We start from the raw sequence: 23,169 nt of genomic DNA on the forward strand, positions 1-23,169 counted from the left end.
TCATCAGGAACACAGAGTGCTGAATTAAAAGAAACATCTGCCCAGCTTCAACGAAAGAAAGCTAATATTGAGGAGATACAGTGGGATCTCCAAAACATTGAGAAACAGAATCAGGTGCTTCGAGGAAAGCTCAATGAAGCGGAGAAAACAATTGAAAAAATCCACCAACAGAAGACTGAACAGGAAATACAAATGCAGGACGAACTCAAAGCCATGCAGAAATTGTACAACAATCTGAAAGTCAAGTGTGGTGAAACAAAGCGCAAAAATAAAGAGCTTCTTGAAGAGAAAAAGCAACAGGAAGAAGAAAAACGTATTATCCAGGACTTTGAGAGAAGGCATCTAGAATTGCAAGAATTTTATAATAAAGAATATGAGGAAACACTTCAACTGAAAAGAGAAAAGGAAATACAAATGAAGGACAAACTCAAAGCCACACGGAAATTGTACAACAATCTGATAGTCAGGTTTGGTCAAATAAAGCGCAAAAATAAAGAGCTTCTTGAAGAAAGAAAGCAACAGGAAGAAGAACAACGTATTATCCAGGACTTTGAGAGAAGGAATCTAGCATTGCTAGAACTTTGTGAAACACCTGAACTGGAAAGAGAAAAGGAAATACTGGAAAAACGATGTTCAGAGATGCAGTGTAGGATTGATGGAATGAAGAGGAAACACTCAGCGGTCATTAAGAAGATGTTGTTGGAGTCCAGTGACTTGAAGAGCCAAATAATTGAAATGCAGGCACAAAAGCAACAACAAGAGAAAATGCATGAAGACCTGCAGCGTACGAGTCAAGAAATCCAGAGAAAAAATGAGCTGTTAGAAGAGATGCACAACAAAAAGCAAGAAAAGCTTAGAAAAAAACAAGCAACCTTAAAAGAAATGAAGCAAAGATGCCAGCAACTCGAGCAGCAGAATGCAGAAACAAACGATCAGCTGAGAACCCTTATCCTGGAGAAGGAGCTCATGGAAAAATACCTGAAAAAGAAGAAAAAAGGCTGGTTCTGCCGCTTATTCAGATGATTTAGCCTCGTCCTCCTCCACCTGTGATCCATCTTACCTTGCACCTCTCCTGTCCCCCCTAACACATATTCTCCACCTTCTTCATCTTTTTTCGTTTTTCACCCTCCCCCCCCAACCAGTCCCAGCAGTTGACTGTCCCCTCCTGAGCCTGGTTCTGCTGGAGGTTTCTGCCCGTTAAAAGGCAGTTTTTCCTCCCCACTGTCGCCTCGTGCTTGCTCAGAGGGGGTTGTTGGGGTTTCCTCCCCTCCTCCTTTCCCCCCTTCATTTACTTATTTGCTTGTTTAACTTTTCTTTTGTTGTTTCTGTAGTTACTTGTTTTACTTTTTTCAACTTATGTAAGAAAATAATAAACCAATTGAATTTATCCTTTGAGTATTTTTCATCTAATCTTTACAGAGTTAAGCTCTGTCTTTTATTTGCTTGTTAAAACCCCATCAATGGTGAAGTAAAAACCCTGGGACATGGTTTAAAACGTTGAAATAGACTAACCAGCTAGTCTAAAACTAAGAAACACTTAAATATTACGTTAAATTGAAAACAGTTCAAAAGAAATATCCCCATTCAAAACTGTCATGTGATAATCTCATTGGCTTATGGAGTGATGATGTCATAGGACATCATCACTCCAGCAGTTCAATAAGGCTGATAGAAGGGTACAAAGAAAGGGGCAAGGCAAACTGATGCAAAACTAAACTTTAACCTAAACTGGGTGAACTAAAACACAACATGAAGAACCCTGACATGAACAAACCTGGACATGAATACATGCGACCTGGAAACATGGTGTGAAACAACAGACGACCTGGGCCCTGTTTCAGGAAGCCGGTTTAGTGCAAACTCTGAGTAAGTATATCCTGAGTTAACGAAAACTCTGGGTTTTCGGTTTCACAAAGCGAGTTTAGATTAATTCTGAGTGAGTTACTATGACGACACACTCCGTGAAGCTAACCTGCCCCCTAGCAGGTTTACTTCAACTAACCCTGACCTTCTCCACCCCTTTGTCAGAAACCTGACTGTAGGAAGTGTCAGACATGGCGTGCTCCTTCCTTGAAGAGCCAGTAGATGTTGAAGCCCAAATTCTCCGCAGAGCTCTCCGCCGGGAGAGAGTGATTAGAGCGTGTTTGGACATTTACATCTTACTTTAAATGGAAAGAAGACAGAAATTATTGTTTTTGACCAAAATATGCCTCTGGGACAATTGACTGACACATTTGGGCCTGTTGCTAACTACCTTACTGATACTGCCAGGAATCTTGGAGTTTTCATGGATAGTTCCTTCAAACTTGACAAACAGGTCTCTAATGTGGTAAAAACTAGCTTTCATCAACTACGCCTAATCTCTAAGGCTAAACCCTACATACCACACAAAGATATGGAGAAACTCATCCATGCTTTCATTATGTCAAGACTGGACTATTGTAACTCTCTCTACTTGGGTCTACAATCTTCTCTTCTGCAGCGTCTGCAGCTGGTCCAGAATGCCGCAGCACGTCTCTTGACCGGCACTAGAAAGTTTGACTCTATCACCCCTGTTCTGAAAAATTTACACTGGCTTCCTATCAAATATCGAATTGATTTTAAAATTCTATTGTTTACTTATAAAATTTTGAACAATATGGCACCTGACTACTTAGCTGATCTCCTCTGTCTGTACAGCCCTCAGAGAGCACTAAGATCATCGGGCCAACTGCTCTTGGTGCAACCTAGGTCTCGGCTGAAGACCAGAGGAGGCCGTGCCTTTGCCGTTGCTGCACCCAGGCTATGGAATACTCTCCCTCTTCATATTCGCGCGTCAGATTCCATTCAGTCTTTTAAATCACGTTTAAAAACGTATTTGTTTGATCTGGCATTTAAGGCGAATTAGGGTAATTTACATCTGGCTCTGTATTTAGATTATGTAATTATCTTATATTTTATATATTTGTAATTTATATTTTATTGTGATTTTATTTGTACTGCGATTTTAATGGAAAGCACTTTGGTGTACTTCGGTCTTAAAAATGTGCTATATAAATAAATTTTGATTGATTGATTGATTTTATCATTTCCTGATGATTTTCTGTGTGAACGTTACCGTTTTTCAGCACAATCTATAATTTATTTGAATAACATCCTCAGGCCTAATATTGCTCATGTGACACATCGCGGACATGCTCTCAGTTCTATTAGATTATTCTGTTATTATATGTTACCTTATATATGTAATCAAAGTAGGTGAATTAGAATACTGCTGTAGATCACATTATACCCTTTAATATAGAGTGTGTGAGCTGTATGTAGTGTAGTTCTCGTTATACTTTTGAGTTAACAGAACATATTCACATATTAGTTCATTAGATAAATGTGCATCACTCTGTATCCTTGATCTGCTGGGAATGTGTTACACTGTTTTCTTGACATGCTTAATTGTTGAATCATGAAGAGAAGGTTGTAAGCAGGAGACTCTGTGTCTAAAGACAGGGGAGATAGATAGACCACATTCCACACCCCCACCTTACAGAAAGCAGAGAAACAACTGCCGAGGTCATAACTTAGGCGCTGTAACAGAGAAAAAATGTGATGTTTTGGCTTTTACGACTAGCTGGGGGCCACTAGAGACTATAAAAAGCTGAGCAACCCGTCACCATTTTGAGACATGTGCCTGACCCTCTGGTAGCATCTCTCCCGTCCGGACGTTGTAATGCTCTGACTGTTGAATTGTATGGAAATAAATGATTGTTGATTGAGCATTGATACACCGAGTATTGTCCTTCCTTCAGCCCAAAGATTCAAAGAATTGGGAGAATTCAACAACTTGGTGCCGTGTGACCCGGATCTTTGGTGTGCTGAGGAGGTGCAGATTTGGCCTTTGGTGAGATCGTGGGGCAAAGTGAACAGAAGGCCGGCCTAAAACAGAAAGGTAAGCACAGCCTGTTGTATTATAAATACCAAATGTGCATATTGGGCTTTCCAAATGAATCTGTTCGCTGAGTCACATGTATTTTCACAGTAAATTTGTCGGTGTCTGGTTTTTGGCGCAAGATACTAACAACATAAGTTGAGGCTGAATTCCAGTGTGTTAAATAAACTGCTTCTACCGAGATACTAATAAGATACTACGTTGAGCCAGTTGCAGCCACTTTACCTTCCACATTTAATTTTGTCTAATACTGGCTTCTGTAGCAATAATACGTTAGAATTTCTTCTGAAGACGCGGCCATTAGTCCAGTACATTGAAGTCGAGGTTTGTTTATTTTGTTTATGGTGTCAGTGACGTCCTGGCTTTTGCCGGCTATGAAATAGAAGTTGATTTAAGGAAAAGCAGATGCTGACTTCACGGTGCAGTTGAACGCTGGCAACGCGAGAGCGAAACACGTCCGTAGGTTTGGTTTATGATACTTTTTTGTGTTACTTTTTTCCGCGGAATTTGCATGTTATCTGCATATGCTGCCATCAGAATTTCGGCCTCAAGCGCTGTAAAATACATTGACCGCGCCTTCTTTCCCTCCGTCTCCATGGTGACTCGCTTAATCTGTGCTCCACTAATCAGGGCTTTATGTATCCTCGTGCGCGCTTCACTTGGGGTTAAAGCAACTCCGCGTTGACTGAACTAATTGTTATCAGCCTTTCTGAAACCGAATATTCCGAGTTGGACAGTTCGGGGTTACTCAACCCTGAGTATCGTTTTTCACTCTGAGTTTTCTAAACCGGCTTCCTGAAACAGGGCCCAGGAGGTCACACAAACGCACGCCCAAACACACACACACACACACACACACACATTGGAATGCTGATTCACTGAGAAGTGATCCACACACACACACACACACACACATACACGCTGATGCAATGAAGAATGCTTTGCTTATGCTGATATGCAAAATGCTGCACACAAACATCCCAATGCATAATTTTTATGAGGAGCCATTGATTACTTAGAATGTGTTATATGTCACCTAGAAGGCATTTATGTAGATTTTAGGAATAAGCTCTAAAAAAGTTTGGTTATGAAAACAATGTCTGTGCGTGATGTCTGTTTATGGCTCAAGGCCTTGACTGAATTCTTTGCTGTGCTTCACACAGCCCTGATGAGGAACAGTGGCACAGAGTGAAAATGATGAATTAATAGTGTAAGTTTAGGTCGGAGTACGGCATTTTCTGTGATTGAGTTTTAATTCAAGGAGGAACAAAAGGTGTTACGGCACCTGAGGTTCTCATTCCCACACAATATTGTCCCGGCAGGAAGCAAAATGTTCCTGTGAATTTCTGGTTGATTGTTTGGTTTTGTTTAGCGCTAGCTTGATTTTATCAGTGAGCTTTGGCTTGTGTTCTTTCTCGTAAGCGAGAGAGGGATAGTTTTATGCTTGGACATGTCTGCAACGGGCCCTAGTTTGTGTTATTTTAGTAGTATTTTGTTGGTTATGTCTGTTTTCGTTTTGTTACAGTGCACTGAGATAAGAAAATCTGAGAGGTGTGATCCACCGGTGGTGATATGTTGATATTTTGTGAGTTTATGATTTAACAATCAGCTCTTTAAACCAGGCCTGAAAGATTGAAATTTAAAGCGCTATGAAATATTCTTACAAAAACAGTTGCAAAGTGTGCTTCTCCATGATTGTAATTGGCTTGGGAGAAATTCACTTATAGGGAACACTGAGAAGTTCTGAGTCTAAAAGGATTGCACCGAGTCAATCCGGCCCAAAAAACAACAAGGAATTGTTTTCCTTTAAAATGATGACGTCATCTTGCTGGTGATGGAGGCTCGAATAGGTTGCGCGTGAGACTCCATTATCAGCAACATCTGGTATGAATGTGTATGGAGGTATGTATGTGACTGGACTGTGATGGACTGACGACTAAAAGTTTTGACTGACTTGATACTGAGACAATGACTGCACCCACTTTAGGATTAGTAAATGCCAATAAACAATTCATAAACAATTCACCCAGCCGACAAGAGAAGGGTGGATGCTTCGCTTTGTTTTGTTTTTTCAGGAGCAGGAGGATAAGAGAGACTGGAGGAGGAGACTCTAGCTTCACATAAGTATGAACTGCAGACTTAACACTGTGGTTGCTGATTTTGAGTTACTGATGTTTGCATTAAGAAAACTGTGCTATATTAGCTGTGTTTTGATTAAGGTATCATGTTATATTATTGGGAATGCCAAATGCTACAGTGGAGAAGACTTTTGATACCACTCATGACTGGAATATGTTATTATTAACCACAGCAGGCCACTGTAAAAAGTCAATTAAATTTTATAGAGGAAAATCGCCAAAATTGAACAATACCTATGAATGACTGGCCACATTCAGTATAGAGATATGCAATAATAAACATTGGTCCACGTGATTTAGGTTCTCACTTGAAATAGTAAGTTATTAAATGTAGAATATAATCGACAGGGACATTTGATAGGATGTGGTACTGCAAAAGAACAAGAGCAAAGTAAATAAAGAAAATATTGTGTTTAGTTTGGATAAATTCAACTTAAAATGTACCATTACACTCAGAGGATCAATATGGAATAAAACATATGCAAAATTTGTAGGAAGTACATGACTGATAACTGTTCTGTCCTGAGCGTTTGTTTCCAGAGCACCCACTTGACCACACCAACAGTTTCTCGCCACCGAGGAGGGGTACTTGCAAAAAGAATAAAATAAAAATCTGAGTTTAACAAAACATTTTAAATGTAAATATCAAGCTTACCTTTCTTTTTCCATGAAATGTGCTTGTGGGCACGCCAGCCATTTTGAAAAGGTGGGCAAAACAATTGGCAAGGCCACACCCCCACACATGTGATATAATTTTAAAGGTACTGTTGCCCTCTCTAAGAAACATCAGGAATTAGAGGAGTGGCAAGTAGAGTATGCGAGCTACAAGCAAAAACTAAAATGTGTACTACAGTGTGCAAAAATGAAATACTGGGTCATCAGGGGGTCATGAGGGACATTTATAAAACTAAAAGTCCCACTAACCTTAAAGTGCACTTGAAAAGCTCACACAAGAAGGCTAACCTAGCTTACCTAGAAGACCTCATCAGGGGGAGCACACTCCCCCTCCTTGAAGAGCTCACCCACTCAACCCGCATCCCCAGAAAACAGCTAACCCCAGATAAGGCAGCGTGATGCATCCCGAGACAACAGGACTGGGACATCTAAATAAAGGTGTGAAACAATCGCCTTCAAAAGATTATCAATTCACTTCAACCAAAATTAGGACCACACGGTGCGGCAAGAGTTAATAGTTATTAGTCTCAACACCCAAGGATAACCAGAAGAGCATGACTGATATGATGGAACTGGGATTTTGTTACACTTAATTTTTGCAAAACACAAATAAAACTAAATTGAAACTAAGGATTTTCAGAAAATAAAAACTAGACTAAACTAGCAAAGAATTGGTAAAAACTAATTAAAACTGATGAAAATTGCAAAACTATTACAACCCTGGTCCAGACTAAGATGGTGTTGGACATCTTCAGGGCAGAAAAGGGTTGGTGTGACCAAGGTGTGGTTTGGCTTGTTGTATGTACATTTCAAAATGTTACAAAAGGGGGAATTATTAGATTATTCTGTTATTATATGTTACCTTATATATGTAATCAAAGTAGGTGAATTAGAATACTGCTGTAGATCATATTATACCCTTTAATATAGAGTGTGTGAGCTGTATGTAGTTTAGTTCTCGTTATACTTTTGAGTTAACAGAACATATTCACATATTAGTTCATTAGATAAATGTGCATCACTCTGTATCCTTGATCTGCTGGGAATGTGTTACACTGTTTTCTTGACATGCTTAATTGTTGAATCATGAAGAGAAGGTTGTAAGCAGGAGACTCTGTGTCTAAAGACAGGGGAGATAGATAGACCACATTCCACACCCCCACCTTACAGAAAGCAGAGAAACAACTGCCGAGGTCATAACTTAGGCGCTGTAACAGAGAAAAAATGTGATGTTTTGGCTTTTACGACTAGCTGGGGGCCACTAGAGACTATAAAAAGCTGAGCAACCCGTCACCATTTTGAGACATGTGCCTGACCCTCTGGTAGCATCTCTCCCGTCCGGACGTTGTAATGCTCTGACTGTTGAATTGTATGGAAATAAATGATTGTTGATTGAGCATTGATACACCGAGTATTGTCCCTCCTTCAGCCCAAAGATTCAAAGAATTGGGAGATTTCAACAGTTCATTACATATTATTTGTATCGCACTCCGTTTCTTTGCAAACGGGAGCTTTCTGTATAATATTGGTGACGCTGAGCACGTTTCCAAGGCTACCGTCTGTCGGGCAGTCAGGAATGTTACAGTTGCACTGAAACGTCTCCTGTACTCGTCTGTGGTGTTCCCCGGTCACAGACCCACAAGATTTATCAAAGAGGGATGCCACAAAATTGCAGGTATCAGGATGAGTGAAACTTAATTCATGATGTGGTGATACTTGAACTACTACTTAAATTTTACATTTATTCTCACGGTTCCCAGGCGTGATTGGCTGTATAGATGGCACTCACATTCCAATCATTGCTCCTTCAGTAAATGAAGGAGACTATGTGAACAGGAAGTCTTTCCACAGCATTAATGTACAGGTACATAGCTCCCTGTAGCATGTCAAACTAACAAATTATTTCATTATAGTAATGGATGCTAATTTGTGTTCTCTGCACTGTGAAGATCATATGTGATGCTGCCAACATTATCACAAATGTGGAAGCCAAGTGGCCAGGCTCTGTCCATGACTCACAAATATTCCGTGAATGTACACTGAGCACAAAATTTGGACATGGTGAGTTGAGAATACTTTAAAATATATAAAGACCAATTGCTTCAGGGACATTTGAACTGAAGTGTATCCTTCTGTCTTAGGAGAGTTCACTGGCTACTTGCTTGGTGATAGGGGGTATCCATGTTTACCCTATTTGCTTACCCCTTACCCTGACCCTGAACCGGGCCCACAGCAGCGATATAATCTGGCTAATTGCAGGACAAGAGCCAGAGTTTAAATGACTATCGGAATGCTTAAGGCCCGGTTCCAGTGCCTGCAAAGACTCAGGGTCACCCCAGAAAGGGCATGTGACATTATTGTGGCATGTGTGATTCTTCACAACATTGCCACAATTAGAGGAGAACACTGTCCTTCTGAACCAAACAGCAGTGATCCAAACCATGAACATCCTGACCCTCCCACGGACATACAAGATGGAAGAGCAGTCAGAGACACCATATGTCACAATCATTTCCTTTGACCCATCACCTCAACATGTTGAAAGAAGAATAAACAGATTTTTGTTCAACTGGCTTTATTGGTCGCCTGTATTTCCTGTACACAAAGTATTAAAAGATGTAAACCTCATAAAGTGTCTCTGTTGCTTCCTCCTCTGTAACAGCTGTCAATGTTTCTTCATTATTTTCCTGTAGTAAAGAAATAGACAACATTGCTGTTCTACTGTAAACTCATATAATCTGTGGAGTATTACTCACAACTGCATGTTGGTCTGGCTCAACAGGAGGCTGCACCAGATGCAGTACACCACCACCATCAACTGATAGAATATGAGGTTTATACAGGTCACTTATAACTTACAAGGGACCAAATGGCAATTAACAAACATACCAATCACCTTACACTTCATTGTCATTATGCTCTCAAAGACAACCAAGACTGAGGGAAGGCAAAATCAGTCGGAAAATAACTTCACTACAAAATAATCCATTATGGTAAAGAGTTTATCAAATGAATGAGCAGCACTGCAAAGGTGACTGTGAAGAAAGGATGTATGCACATCATGTATTATTTTGAATTTACCCCTTATGTAGGCACTTGTGTCTTGCGGGGTTATTGCCTCAGAGGATGTCCCCGCAGAGATGCCTTCAGCCACAGGGCGCCCACTGTTTTGGCTGAGGGCCAACTGCTCAGCCTCTGTGAGTGGTGGTGGTGGAGGACCCCCACCTGTTTTTCGGGCCTCCGCTTTTTTTCTGTTGGCTATAACGGGCCACATTTGAGCATACAGAGTAAGCAAATATGTACTTGTAATGTGCTCAGATAATTTCAATAAGTGCTTACAGAGGGGAAATTAATGTAGCCTCTAACTGCAATTGATTTACATGGGACAAACAGACCAAGCACTATGGCTCATAATACAGTTACACCTTACCTGTTTGGACTATATTTTTATATTTCATTTTTACTTGCTGCCAGGCACGTTTGGGGCCTGTTGGGTTGCACCTGCGCTCACATCACATCACAAAATCAAATGTATAAAATAACAAATAAAATAACATATGATAAAATAATGTGTTAAATGGGTGGAAATCCCTCGATCAATGTTTAAATTAACACTCACGCATTGACTCTGTCGGCCATGTTTTGCCATGCATGCTCTCTTTCTTTTGCAGCTGAGGCTGCGTTACTTTTTTTCCGTGGAATTTGCATGTTATCGGCATATGCTGCCATCAGAATTTCGGCCTCAAGCGCTGTGAAATACATTGACCGCGCCTTCTTTCCCTCCGTCTCCATGGTGACTCGCTTAATCTGTGCTCCACTAATCAGGGCTTTATGTATCCTCGTGCGCGCGCTTAATTTGGGGTTAAAGCAACTCCGCGTTGACTGAACTAATTGTTATCAGCCTTTCTGAAACCGAATATTCCGAGTTGGACAGTTCGGGGTTACTCAACCCTGAGTATCGTTTTTCACTCTGAGTTTTCTAAACCGGCTTCCTGAAACAGGGCCCAGGAGGTCACACAAACGCACGCCCAAACACACACTCACATGCACACGCATACACACAGACACATACCTAGAAACTAGAATTCTGTGATCTGTTGTGTACACGTAGCCTGGGTTTTGGGGTAAGTCGCGTTTCCTGCCGCAAACGTAAAAGAAGTCCAAGGGTGAAATACACTGCAAAGTATTTATTGGGCAGTACGTGGTGTGTGGATCGTTGACGAATGAAGTGAAATTGTGCGCTAAGCAGAAGTGAGTGTGTCTGGCATCACGGTGTGTGTGAAAAGGTATCCAGCTGGGGCAGACATGATTCTGCAGGTCACCTGCCCAGTGGACAAAAAGAAATAAAATATTTGTGTGGATGAAGTATGAATGATAACATGAAGAGTGTTTGGTGTTTCTCAGTCTGAAACAACTGTAACGCTACTTTCTGTTTTGGAGAAAAGGACAGTTTAAAAAAACAGAGAGATGTGTGTTGTTTTAAGCAGTGATGAGAATAATGAAAATTTGATGACAGAGGAACACAAAAACATACAGAAAATGCATTAACCATGCTAACCCTACATGCATATACACATACAATGATACTCATGAAGACCAGACGGCATCTTAAGCATGAGATTCTGCTTGTCATCTTGTCCAAGTCACTTAGTGTGATGAAAAGTGATGCAAAGACCATTGGACTAATAGCAAATTAGTTTAAAAAAAAAAAAAGATCAAATAATAGCAAACAAGTGTGTAGGAAAGGCAGCTTTAACAACATGTTCTGCTGGAGATGCAGCTCCTCAGACATCGATTAAACCTGCCTAATAACACACACACATGCAATGAAAATCAGCTTGTTACCAAATGCTGAATTTATCCAATGCTGACAAATTAACTCTGTAGGCTGCAGGACAACAGTTTAACTTTTGTGGGGAAAAAGATTCTGGTTTGAACAACCAGTGATCAGACAATAAATTTAGTTGTTAATATAGTAAATTGGGAGATGCTTTCTGTCTGATGCAGCACAAGTAATTTACTGTATGAGGGAAATTCTATTTTTGTGATAACATTTTGAACATGCATTTCTGTTGTCCTGTCAACTTGGTGGGATGGTAGCTGATATGCAAATTAGCTGATCATAATTAGATTAAGGAAAGGTGACTGAATTTTAGCACAAGTGAATGGGATGTGTTGGAGACTCTAAAACACTGAGTTTCCTGTTTTGATGTGCGAGTGAACCCTGCACCCAGATACACAATACTGAACACATAAGAACAAACTTGTTTTGTGAAGTGCATGACAACATGTCACGTGTTTTATGATGAAGGGAAAGAAGGAAAACTGAATAAAACGTGTCTGTGGCCTAAATGAGTGAGCTGATTGTGAGTTTCTGGTGTGTGAGAATTTAAAAAACAATGGGGAACTGACTGACTGGTTAAAGCTGACAAGACTGACTGATTTAACATCATTGTGTGAAGTTCAGTGGCATGTCCAGCGGGGGGGCACGGGCCACAGCCCCAACCAGACTGGCCACCCCAGGTGCCACCCCGAAGCTAAAACAATAAAATTCAATCAAATGTACGATCATGTTTTCACAGTGAAGCTCAGATATCCGAGTGTAAGTGAATGCAGCATCGGCTTCTGCACTATGAGCATCACCTTAGGAAAGGTAGGAGAGCCAAGCACGAAAGACGGTGTTCTGGGAATCCATCCTACCTGGCAAACCATCCTACCCGTTGTTTCTGCGCATGCGCACAACACGAAATTCAGTGCCAAACCGTCCTACCTTTGTGAATGTCACCTACAAGCATACTTAAACGGCTAAAATTTAGTGGCAAATCGTCCTACTTTTGTTAATCTGAGCTAGAAGCATACTTTAACAGCTAAGATTCAGTGGCAAATCATCCTACCTTTGTGAATGTTACCTACAAGCATACTTTAACGGGTAAACCATCCTGGCTGTATGAATATGAGCTACAAGTATACTCTGATGGGCAAAGTTAGGTGGCAAACCGTCATACCTACTTAAATTGGCCTGGAATTACTCTGTGACAGCAGAAATGTGCATAAACTACTTACGGTAGGACGTTTTGCCAAAGTAGGATGGTTTGTCAGAAAACAATTTTCGGCGAAAGAAAATGAGGAGAGAATAAATGTCCCGGTACGTAATATTAAGTTTGTTGAGTTTAGTAAACTTCGGTGAAATTAGAATACAAAGAAAAAAATAACACTTGAAGAATTATTGCAGCCGTCGAATATTTCAGACAGTATGCTACAGAGAGTGATATTATACCCCTTTCGTCAAAAAAAGTGACAGGTTACTTCCGGAGCTCATTAATTATTCATGAGCTCCGGAAGTCCGGAAGTAATTAAGTAATAAAAATATGATATTCATAAAAATATGATATTCATAAAAATATAATTGATTATTTAGAAAGTTTTTTTATATATCAAAATAGCATTCTTTTATTTCTTTAAGCAATTAAATTTTTATTTTTATTTTTTTTTATGCTCAAAAAACGCCATCTGGTGGCGGGTCAGTGTGTGTGTGCGCGCGCCCGCGCGCGCCCGAGGCTGTGTGTCTGGGCGCGCGGGGGCGCGCCCGTGTCTCCGGACCGTGCTCTCTCGGGCTCCGTGCTCATGTGTTTAAAAATGTATTAAACCATATTAAAATTGTTTAGTTAAACTTGTGCTTTTGTAACGTTCAGTATGGCCACAAACACATGCTGCATGCCTTGGGGGAAAACTTTATTTAGATTTATATGCATTTGTAGATTTAGAATAAAACTCATACTCAGAAAAAACTCGCGATCCCCTAACCCTAACCCTCCTTAGATACATAAGCAGGGAAAACTCCTTAAAAAACCCTCCGCGATTTCTCCAAAACCCTGCAATAACTTGTTAGGGTACCCCCTCTATTCCCAAAACCTTATATTCGATAACAGGGAAAATCCTGAAAAAATCCTTAGCCTTTTTTCTCAAATTCAGCGCCCCGCGGCTCCCTTCATGCTCAGCCAAACAAAGCCAAAACTCCTTTTAAAAATTTCTCCGCGATTTCTCCAAAACCCTGCAATAACTTGTTAGCTACCCCTCTATTCCCAAAAACCTTATATTCGATAACAGGGAAAATCCTTATTCTTTTTTCCTTCAAAAACTTCCCTCTTACTAGCAAGCTCTAAAATTCAACCCACACTCTAAGTTCTACCTCGCTCTTAATCTCCGATCCACAACTTCTTGCAGAGCACAATTTTTTCCTGCTTGTTCGCTCCCCGCTCTGCTCCCTAATGCGCTGCTTACCTCGTTTGAAAATTCCCCCCTTAGACCAACTCCGCCTCACTGCGCCCCGCTGCCAATCACATAACCCTTGCACCGCTCCCTTCGCACCCCGGTTAGCCAATCCGCTCCAGGTCTGATTTTACGATCTCCCGCTGATGTTAAGACTATCTTCGAACCCCCAGAAGAGATCTGACTTCAGACGTATCAACAACTGGCACCGCTCAGACTGCTTGCGAGCTCAACAGCCATGAAACCAGGGATCAACAACTACCTTCGCGTGCCCTATGTGCATATCACTCGGTAAGTGTTAATCTTGCTCTCTAACTACATTTTTCGCATTTTCCTTTTTACCATTCTGTCAATCCTTTCATCTTCAAAAAAGCCATGCAAATAGGCTCTGTAACACTTGGAATACACTTTTTAAAACATATATAAGCTCCCCTCTAACACTCAGAGCTAAAAAGTGCGTTTGTAAGTTAAACTATAGCAGCGATCATGGCCTCATCAGGTACCTCATTTTTTCTCAGTCTTGTTCATATAATGTTTATATTTTTACTGTTTTTTCCCCGTTTGTAAATACTCGATGTTATTTCTTTTCAGACTCTGAGATAAACCTGCTCAACTCCTCTTTTTTTGAGTCTCTCGATCGAATTGGTAGGTTTGGTTCATTCTTGTTCCCCTTCTTAACAGCTAATTGTACAAGAAAAACAAAACATTTACCCTCTTTTTTCATTTTTATCAAACTTTCTAGATATCTCTGACTTGGACACCTTTATTGGTACGAGTTCCCCGAATTCTTCACCACCAGTGCTTGTGCGATCCACAGGAAAGAATATTCGTCTCTCCACACGGGACAGACAGTATTTGCTCTCTACGCTAGATCGCCCTGCTTCATCTGGCCCCAGTTCCATTCCCGTCGGAGCTTGTTCTCTCCCGCAACCCGCTGGGAAAAACTTGCGCCTGTCCGCCGGGGACAGGCAAGATTTGCTCTCCGAGCTCACTCCCGATGCTCCGGCCGATCGGAGCCCCAGAAACGCTTCTTATTCTCCGCCATCAGACACACGAAATGCACCGCGCCTGCCTTTGAGACCCAATCACGGTCAGTCTCTCTAGGTTCTCGCTTTTTTTCTCATTTCTTTTTTAAAATAAAAACTAACCCTTTTCTATTTAACTTTACTAACTGTTTGTATCTTACCCTCAAATTCTCAGGGCGTTTCAGAAGGAGGAGTAGCAGGACCCGCAGGATCGCAAGGACAACGAGGACAACGCGAACACGCACCCGAAGGCAGCTGGCTTCAATCGCTCTTCGCGCGGTATCTCTGTTCGCTGAATTAGTTCAGCTCATCTTATAAAAACTTTGTTTTTGATTTTTTTTTTTTCATTTTGCTTTTCAAACATACTCTTTTGTGGTTTTTTGTTCTTTTAATATATTCCTGTTAAACAATAATAATAAAATAAATGGATAACCAGGAACAAGATATTACAGACCCGTTTCTTGCTTTAGAAACAGCGTTAGCTAGGTTAAATGAAAATATACACCATTCTCAGATTACATATTCACAAAACAGTGAGCAACCTGAGGTGATCAATAATAATGATCCTTTAGAATTGCTTAATTTAGCTCTTGCCCGATTAGCACCCAATGAAAGTGCCTTTCAAAATATTTCTTTGAGTTTGGGATTGGATCATGATGAGATCCAAACAGAGTCAGACGCGGTTCATTCACAAATGAGTCTGACACAAAACATCTCCTCTTCTGATCCGTTTTTAGCAATTAATAGAGCTTTAGAAGCTTTGGCCCAAATACAAAATGAGGTTCAAATACCGCCAGAGTTATTGAGTCAAATAAACAGGCTAAATCAAAATCGTTTCATTGATTCTCAAAGCCAGCATTCGCTAGTCTTTTCCCCAGAAAATGCATGTCCCAACGAACCGCTCAGCCGCAGCCCCCCGATACAGCTGTCAACCACTTTCAATGACTCTAATCCTCATCAATCACTCAGCTCTCCCGCAGACATTGTCTCTGCGAACGAGCCACTTAACCCAGTAAACCATGATCACTCCTTTCAACAACGGGGTAATCCAGACCAGAGTTGCGCCAGTAATTCAGCACAACCCTCTATAGTTATTAGAAATAAATTTAATAACGTTGAAATTAGAGAAATTTTGAATTTTCCTCCTCCAAACGATATACCCGACTATGCGCATTATTATCAAAGCGTAATGTCTAGTGCACGTGAAATATCAAACAGGGTTTTCTCTCACGCACGTCCAGGTGATTATATCCAGTTAGAATTGATAGGCCAGCAGCTACAAAATAATGTTTCAGTGATTTTACGTGATAATCATGATTTATCTGAATTTGAAAATTTATTCTTGAGAGCGGTACAGTCAAACTGGTCAGTAATGTGTGATGGCTCGTTGGAGGTTGTAGCTCAGATTGTTACACCCCCAAATGGCAGTGGGAAAAGATTGCTTAAACACATACTCGACAGCGAAATTGTGAAAAAGAAAACACGGTTTTTATACGTGGTCCATAACCCCTCGAATAAGTTGTGTTTTGCTACAAGTGTTGCCCACCTTCTGCAACCCGATTTTAATGACTATCAAGCACAAACATTAGCTAGAGAAATTCAACAAAAAGCTGGTCTAAATGATCAAACGCCTGTTGGGTTTAATCAAATAATTACATTTGAAAGGTTACTAGGATGTAAAATTATAGTATTTTACCGTAACGAGCATGATCGCACCCTTTGTAAATTTCAGACTAGTACAGTGAATAGCGCAAAAGCCTTGTGTTTATTTTTATTTGACAATCATTACTACGCTATCAAAAATCTTAAAGGATTTTTGGTCACAGCGTATTTGTGTACTCATTGTTACATAGGCTTTAACCATGTGTTATCCCATTTCTGCCCTGCTCGTTGCTCAGTCTGTATGCAGCCTGACTGCAACGATCATTTCCTCTCCCCTATTGTATGTACCGATTGTAATCGCACCTGTAGATCTCGTTATTGTTTTGAGAGCCATAAAAAACTCGTTGAGAGGCGTGAAAGGTCTGCCAGCAACTGTGAGCTCTACAGGAAATGTATCAAGTGCTCAAGGCTATATTACTTAGCAGCACATGAAAAACCTCACAAATGCCAAAAGAGAAAATGCCAAATCTGTCGTCAGGAAATCTCTAGTGATCATCAAACACATCAGTGCTATATGCAGGTTTTACAACGCGAAACAAAACATAATAACAAGTTGATTTTTTATGATTTTGAAACTTTTGTTAACGAACGCGGCGAGCACAGCCCTTTTCTGGTGTGTACAAAAACATCAGATGGTAAATCTTGGAGCTCTCAGGGTGAGCATTGCGTTGAAAACTTTCTTGCTCATTTTAGACGCCCCCTCTTCAAGGGCTCAATCTTTATCGCTCATAATGCAAAGGGTTTCGATGCGTACATTATCCTTCGCGGGTTAGTTAGGCGAGGATTAAAACCAAACTTGATAATGCAAGGTTCCAAAGTGATCAGCTTTACAGACCCAGACTTTAATCAACGTTATATAGACTCGTCATGCTTCCTACCTATGCCATTGTCAGCTATCCCGAAAGCGCTGGGATTTTCAGATAGTGTTAAAGGTTTTTTTCCTCATTCTTTCAGCTCCAAACAAAACCTAACTTATGTTGGACCGTACCCTCCCCCTTCCGCATTTAGTCTCGAGCGCATGACATCAGAAATTAGACAGGAATTTTACAAATGGTATGATTCAGTCAGCTCTGGCCCCTTCAATTTCATGAAACAGGCACTGTTATACTGTAAAAATGATGTTGAAATTCTAGCTCGGGGTTGCACATTGTTTAGAAACGGGTTTATTGAAGAGACAGGAGTAGATCCTTTCAGTCGCAACACGCTTGCAAGCGCTTGTCTTAAAACGTATTTGACAAACTTCATGCCTGCCAATTCTCTGGCCCTGCCCTGTCCTTTAAATTACCATAATCAGGTAAAATCATTTTCCTCATCCTCAATTCAATGGCTCGAATATCTCTCGTTTACGCAAGGTGTTTTTATCAGACATGCGCTCAATCAAGGAGAAAAACAGCTCGGTAGTTATTATGTAGATGGATATTCCGAAAATAATGGTAAAACATACGTGTGGGAATTTTTGGGCTGCTACTTCCATGGGTGTATTAAGTGTTTTTCCAATCAGTCCGATGTTAACCCCCTGGTAGGTTCCTCTTTTGCAGAGTTAAACAGCGCCACTCAAGACAGGCTCGCTAGATTGAGAGCTGAGCATAATGTCTCTCTTGTTATAATCTGGGAGCATGAGTGGACCGAGTTAAAACGTAGTGATGAGAGTGTAATCAGCTTTCTCAAACGTTATGATCCACCAGAGCCTTTGAACCCCCGCCATGCTCTCTGTGGAGGCCGTACAAGCCCAGCACAACTTCGCTGTAGTGCCGGGCCCCGTGAGAAAATCAACTATGTCGATGTCACATCCCTGTATCCATATGTAAATAGTACATGTAGTTACCCCTTAGGTCATCCTCAAATAATCTTTCGAAATTTTCAGCACCCTAAAAACTACTTTGGGTTTATCAAAGCTGCCGTTTACCCACCACGACGGCTCTATTTTCCGGTCTTACCATTTAAAACAAAATCAGGAAAACTTCTCTTTACTCTCTGTCGCACTTGTGCTGAAATGAACAACCAACAAGGAGCCTGTAACCATAGTAACGAGGATAGAGCACTGAGAGGGGTGTGGACCACTCCCGAGTTTAACCTCGCATTAGAAAAGGGTTATGAAATAGGTCGAATCACAGAGGTATGGCACTTTGAGAGACAGAGTAACACAATATTCACAGACTATGTACATCATTTCCTGCGCAAAAAACAAGAAGCTTCAGGCTACCCATCAGATGCTGTAACTGAGGAGGCTAAACAGCTTTACATTAAAGACTACCAGGTTAAGCAAGGAATAACTTTAGACCCTGAAAACATAAAACTAAACCCTGCTAAAAGACAACTGGCCAAACTGTGTTTAAACTCTTTTTGGAGAAAATTTGGTCAGAGAAATAATCTCACACAGAGCAAACTGGTGAGTGACCCCGAGGAATTCTTTAACCTCATGTTCTCTCCAAAATACAAAGTGAGCTATTTCTCTTTTGTCAGTGATGATGTGGCTCTTATTCAATGGTGTTATGGTGACCTCTGCACTCCACTCCCAAACTCCACAGATAACATCTTCATTGCGGCCTTCACTGCTTCATATGGGCGTATGAAACTCTACAGTTACTTGGATCAGCTGCAGGAAAGAGCTATTTACTATGACACTGATAGCGTAGTGTATCTCACTAAAGAAAATCAATCTGAACTAGAAACAGGCAGGTATTTAGGCGAGCTAACAAATGAGTTAGACCAGGATGATTTCATTACAGAGTTTGTTGCAGCAGGACCTAAGAGTTATGGTTACATGACCAGAAAAGGTAAAGTTGTTTTGAAAGCAAAAGGAATCACACAAACACATGATGTCTGCGAGAAGGTCAACTTTGAATCTGTAAAGACTCTTGTTGACAATTACATTGATAACTGTGAAGGAGGGTCTACACTTGAGGCCCCTCAGCACAGTATCGTTCGTAATAAATCAGCCTTTTCACTACAAAATTCATCATTTCCCAAAAAATTCCGTGTTGTTTATGACAAGCGTAGATTGCTGCCAGGAGGTCTGACTTTACCCTTTGGTTATTGATTTTTTGTTATTCGTTTTTGTTTGTTTTTTAAAAAATGTTTCAGCCTGCTTTAATCGAGTTTGACCCCAGACTTCATGTGCCATTTTCCTGTATGGTTGTCGGGCCAAGTGGCTCTGGAAAGACCTTTTTTGTGAAATCTGTATTGGAAAACTGTGTACATGTTTTGAACAAGCTTATTGACAATGTTGTGTGGGTTTATACATCCTTTCAACCTCTGTATTCTGAGCTTCAAGAGAAAAATAAAAACATTAAATTCATCGAGGGCATTCCTGAATCATTTCAAGATGAGACCTTGTTTCCCTCACACCAAAGTCATCTCATTGTACTGGACGATGTTATTTTTCAAGCAGCTAATCATCCGGAAGTGGTCCGGATTTAAAAAATAAAAATAAACACACTATCAAAGCGCCTGCTCTCATCTGAAAGAGCCTGTCACGGCCTTTATGTTCCAAACCTCCCGTTGCCACCCACGGCCTTTTCTTGGACTTTTTTGGTGTTTGGAACATAAGAGGCCGTGACATTTAAGTCAAAATAATTTTCTAACCCTCCCGTCTTCCCATCAGACATTTGGCAAACAAAAAACCATCTTTACCACACCCCTCTTTTTTTTTGAGACATAAAGATGTGAAAACATTTATTTAAAAACATTCAGAAAAACAAAGTTTATTTTATATAGATTCAGAATTTTAACATCTGTATGAGTACACTCATACAGATGTTACTTTGCAGCTGGTGTGTCTACAATATCTGGGCTTGATCTTGTAGTAAACTGTTCTAAATAAGAAAGCCTATCCTGCATGTTATCAGTCTTAGTTTCTATTCCTTGCTCAAACGCCTTAAGAAAGGATCTAAAATGCAAAGGATCACCACCAAAAACAGGAATTTCTATTGCTGGAAGCAGTGACAACCTGTTGTTTTACAAGCATCTCAGTAATCTCATTTTGCTTTCTCATGATCTGTTAGGGCACTACTGCAGACATCAACCTAAGAGATTGGCCTTGGGCTTTCCCCTTCTGGTTTAACCTTAGCAGGTGCATGTGTCTCTAGTACACAAACAGCAGAACAACACTTCTTCCCTGTCACTGACCAAACCCACAGCACTGCGTGCACTGAGAGTGCATGCTGTCCATTCTGAGAAATGACTGCACATGTGCTGTCAGTGTCAGGACACGTGTCATACATGGCACAAACCTTTTGAAGTCCACTCTGTAGGCTCAGTAAGTTCACCTTCAAACACATCAACATCTCCACTGACAAAACCTCCGTACTGCCCCGGTGCCGCCGTCATCGGGAGGTTGACAGAACTGTTATCAGGTGTAGCTGTAACATCCGCGTCCACAAACACTGCAACACTCTCCATGTCATCCACGTCTCCTGACCTACCTGCTAACAGCATACCACTGTATCTAAAGAGTACTTCAGATTTCTTAGAAACGTATTTCTTATTCACAATATTTCTTATTTACGTTTAATGTGGAAAGACTTTAGCCCTCCTCTTAATCTTCCATCTTTTTATAAGATTTTAACTAGTTACACACAGACCTTAGAGTCAAAGAAAAGTCGAAATGAAAACATTTATAAAATGTTCACTTCTGTCAGCATCTCCTCCTTTGTCTGAGTCGTGGCCTCAGTCGCATCTACGAGCAGCCAACCCTCTCTTCAGCTGCACCTGTCGTACCAACAGTCCCGTTGCCCTTGCACAAAGGTCATCTCTGCTAACCCCTGGGTCCAGGCATGCATACTGAAATTACAAAATATTTTGGATCATAGCAATTTAGAAACAACTATAGATGCAATAATTTCACATGTCTAACTATACTCCACTGTGAAAATTAAATTTCCATGATTTTTCCCTTTAGTATTCAAAATACAGAGTCCTAGCTTTTACCTACATCGGTTTGGCTTATTTGTAAAAGTTGACAGTTGGATTCTTGTCGTAACTCTTCCACTTCGGGATCCTTAATCCCAGATATGCCATTCTGTAGTAATAAAGTATCGGGTTAATTAGTTACATCTACAAACATGAGAGCTTCAAAGACAAGAAAATGCAAATTTATTTACTTATTTTTCTGGACAAACTAGTCTTAGCATAAACCTTAAACATGTTTTTGGAAACATGACCAAATAAGCAAGACCAGTTCTGCTCCTTCCCCAGCAGGAACAGACGGTGGTGTTCCTGCTGGGGAAGAAGCCGCGGACGGCTGGAGGGGACTCTCCACCAGTGGGAACAGAAAGGGAACCAGCAGGTGCTGAGACCTCTGGCTGCACCGCCTCCTGAGGTCAGCAGCTCGGCCTCTGGGGAAGCGCTTGGAGGGAGTGAAAGTCTCTTGAGATGCCAGTCTAGCAGCTACACGTCTTAAATTCTGACGAGAACAGCTCAGATGAAACAGTCTTTAAATTTACAGTCCGTCTTTACCGACCCCGAAGAATCAGGCTGAGTTAACAGACTCGGGGTTTGCAACTCCAGGCCCAGGAAGAGCAGAACGAAATCAGTCTGTCATTTCAGTCTCAAAAGGAGCAGGAAAATTGTCTCTCACCACAGCTGACTGCTCTGAAGTCGTGGGGGGGCGCTGCCTCCTCCTCGAAGGCGGGGCTGGTGGGCTAGGAAGGTAAGCGGTTGCAGTTGGGGGTGGAGAAGAAAGTCTGAGTGGATGGAGTGGGTCTAGTAGCCAGAGAGGCCAGAAATGAGTTGCTATAGCCGGCTTGGTACGGCACAATAGTACTCCCTCCTGGATTGATTCAGCCACTGGTCACATAGGTTGTCAACTGAATAAATGATGCCCCCCGCCCCCACGGTGTGGCTGGTTCATACCGTCAATGTTGCTGATGCAGACGTGGGGAGAGTGTGGACCCAAGGGCAGCACTGACGACTGACAAAATACAAAGAAAGGCAGAACACGGCAGCGACTTAACTAAGAAAAGCTACAGAAATAACACAAAGGAACAGAACGCCTGGGACTCGAGACATGAAACATAAAAACCTGAGACAGGGAAACGCGGAACATGAAGACCAGCGAGGGGAACTTCAACAGGAGACACACAAACCTGCCTGTGTATTTAACACATTAAATACACAGGCAGGATAACGAGAGGATGGGAAACTGGTGGGAACACAGGTGGGACAGATCAGACATAACGAGACAAAAGAAGCACGCAGAATACAAAGACCCACTGAGACATGACTGAATGGACATGCAACAGGGAAGACACAGTGAGTGAAACTAGGAGCTAGAACTGCAAATATAATATGAACAGACAACAACCAAACAAAACAAATTGCTGGTACTCATGCTGCCCCGACATCAGCCAGCGCATACTGGGAATGTCACAGGCACCGATCGGTCTTCTGTCGCCCATTTGCTGGGAGTAAGGGCGCCCTCCGTTTGCGAGGTGCGCCTGCTGCTTGCAGCGCAGACAGGAGAGGGCGGGGCGGTGGG

At 41.3% G+C, this 23,169-nt stretch overlaps 1 protein-coding gene across 1 annotated transcript; it reads left to right on the plus strand.

The window, feature by feature from the left end:
• Positions 1-14,279: 14,279 nt before the first annotated feature.
• LOC146571675 (uncharacterized) lies at positions 14,280-15,684 on the plus strand. The gene is made up of 4 exons (XM_085281335.1): positions 14,280-14,295; positions 14,596-14,649; positions 14,747-15,094; positions 15,205-15,684. Exons 1-4 carry the CDS (start codon positions 14,280-14,282, stop codon positions 15,345-15,347), a joined length of 561 nt encoding a protein of 186 aa, XP_085137461.1. The 3' UTR covers positions 15,348-15,684.
• The last annotated feature ends 7,485 nt before the right edge of the window (positions 15,685-23,169 follow it).

This window comes from Mchenga conophoros, linkage group LG7, assembly GCF_057382185.1.
Source record: "Mchenga conophoros isolate Kocher_MC1m ecotype Shallow Benthic linkage group LG7, M_conophoros_male_GT1.1, whole genome shotgun sequence".
Classification (NCBI taxonomy): Eukaryota; Metazoa; Chordata; class Actinopteri; order Cichliformes; family Cichlidae; genus Mchenga; species Mchenga conophoros.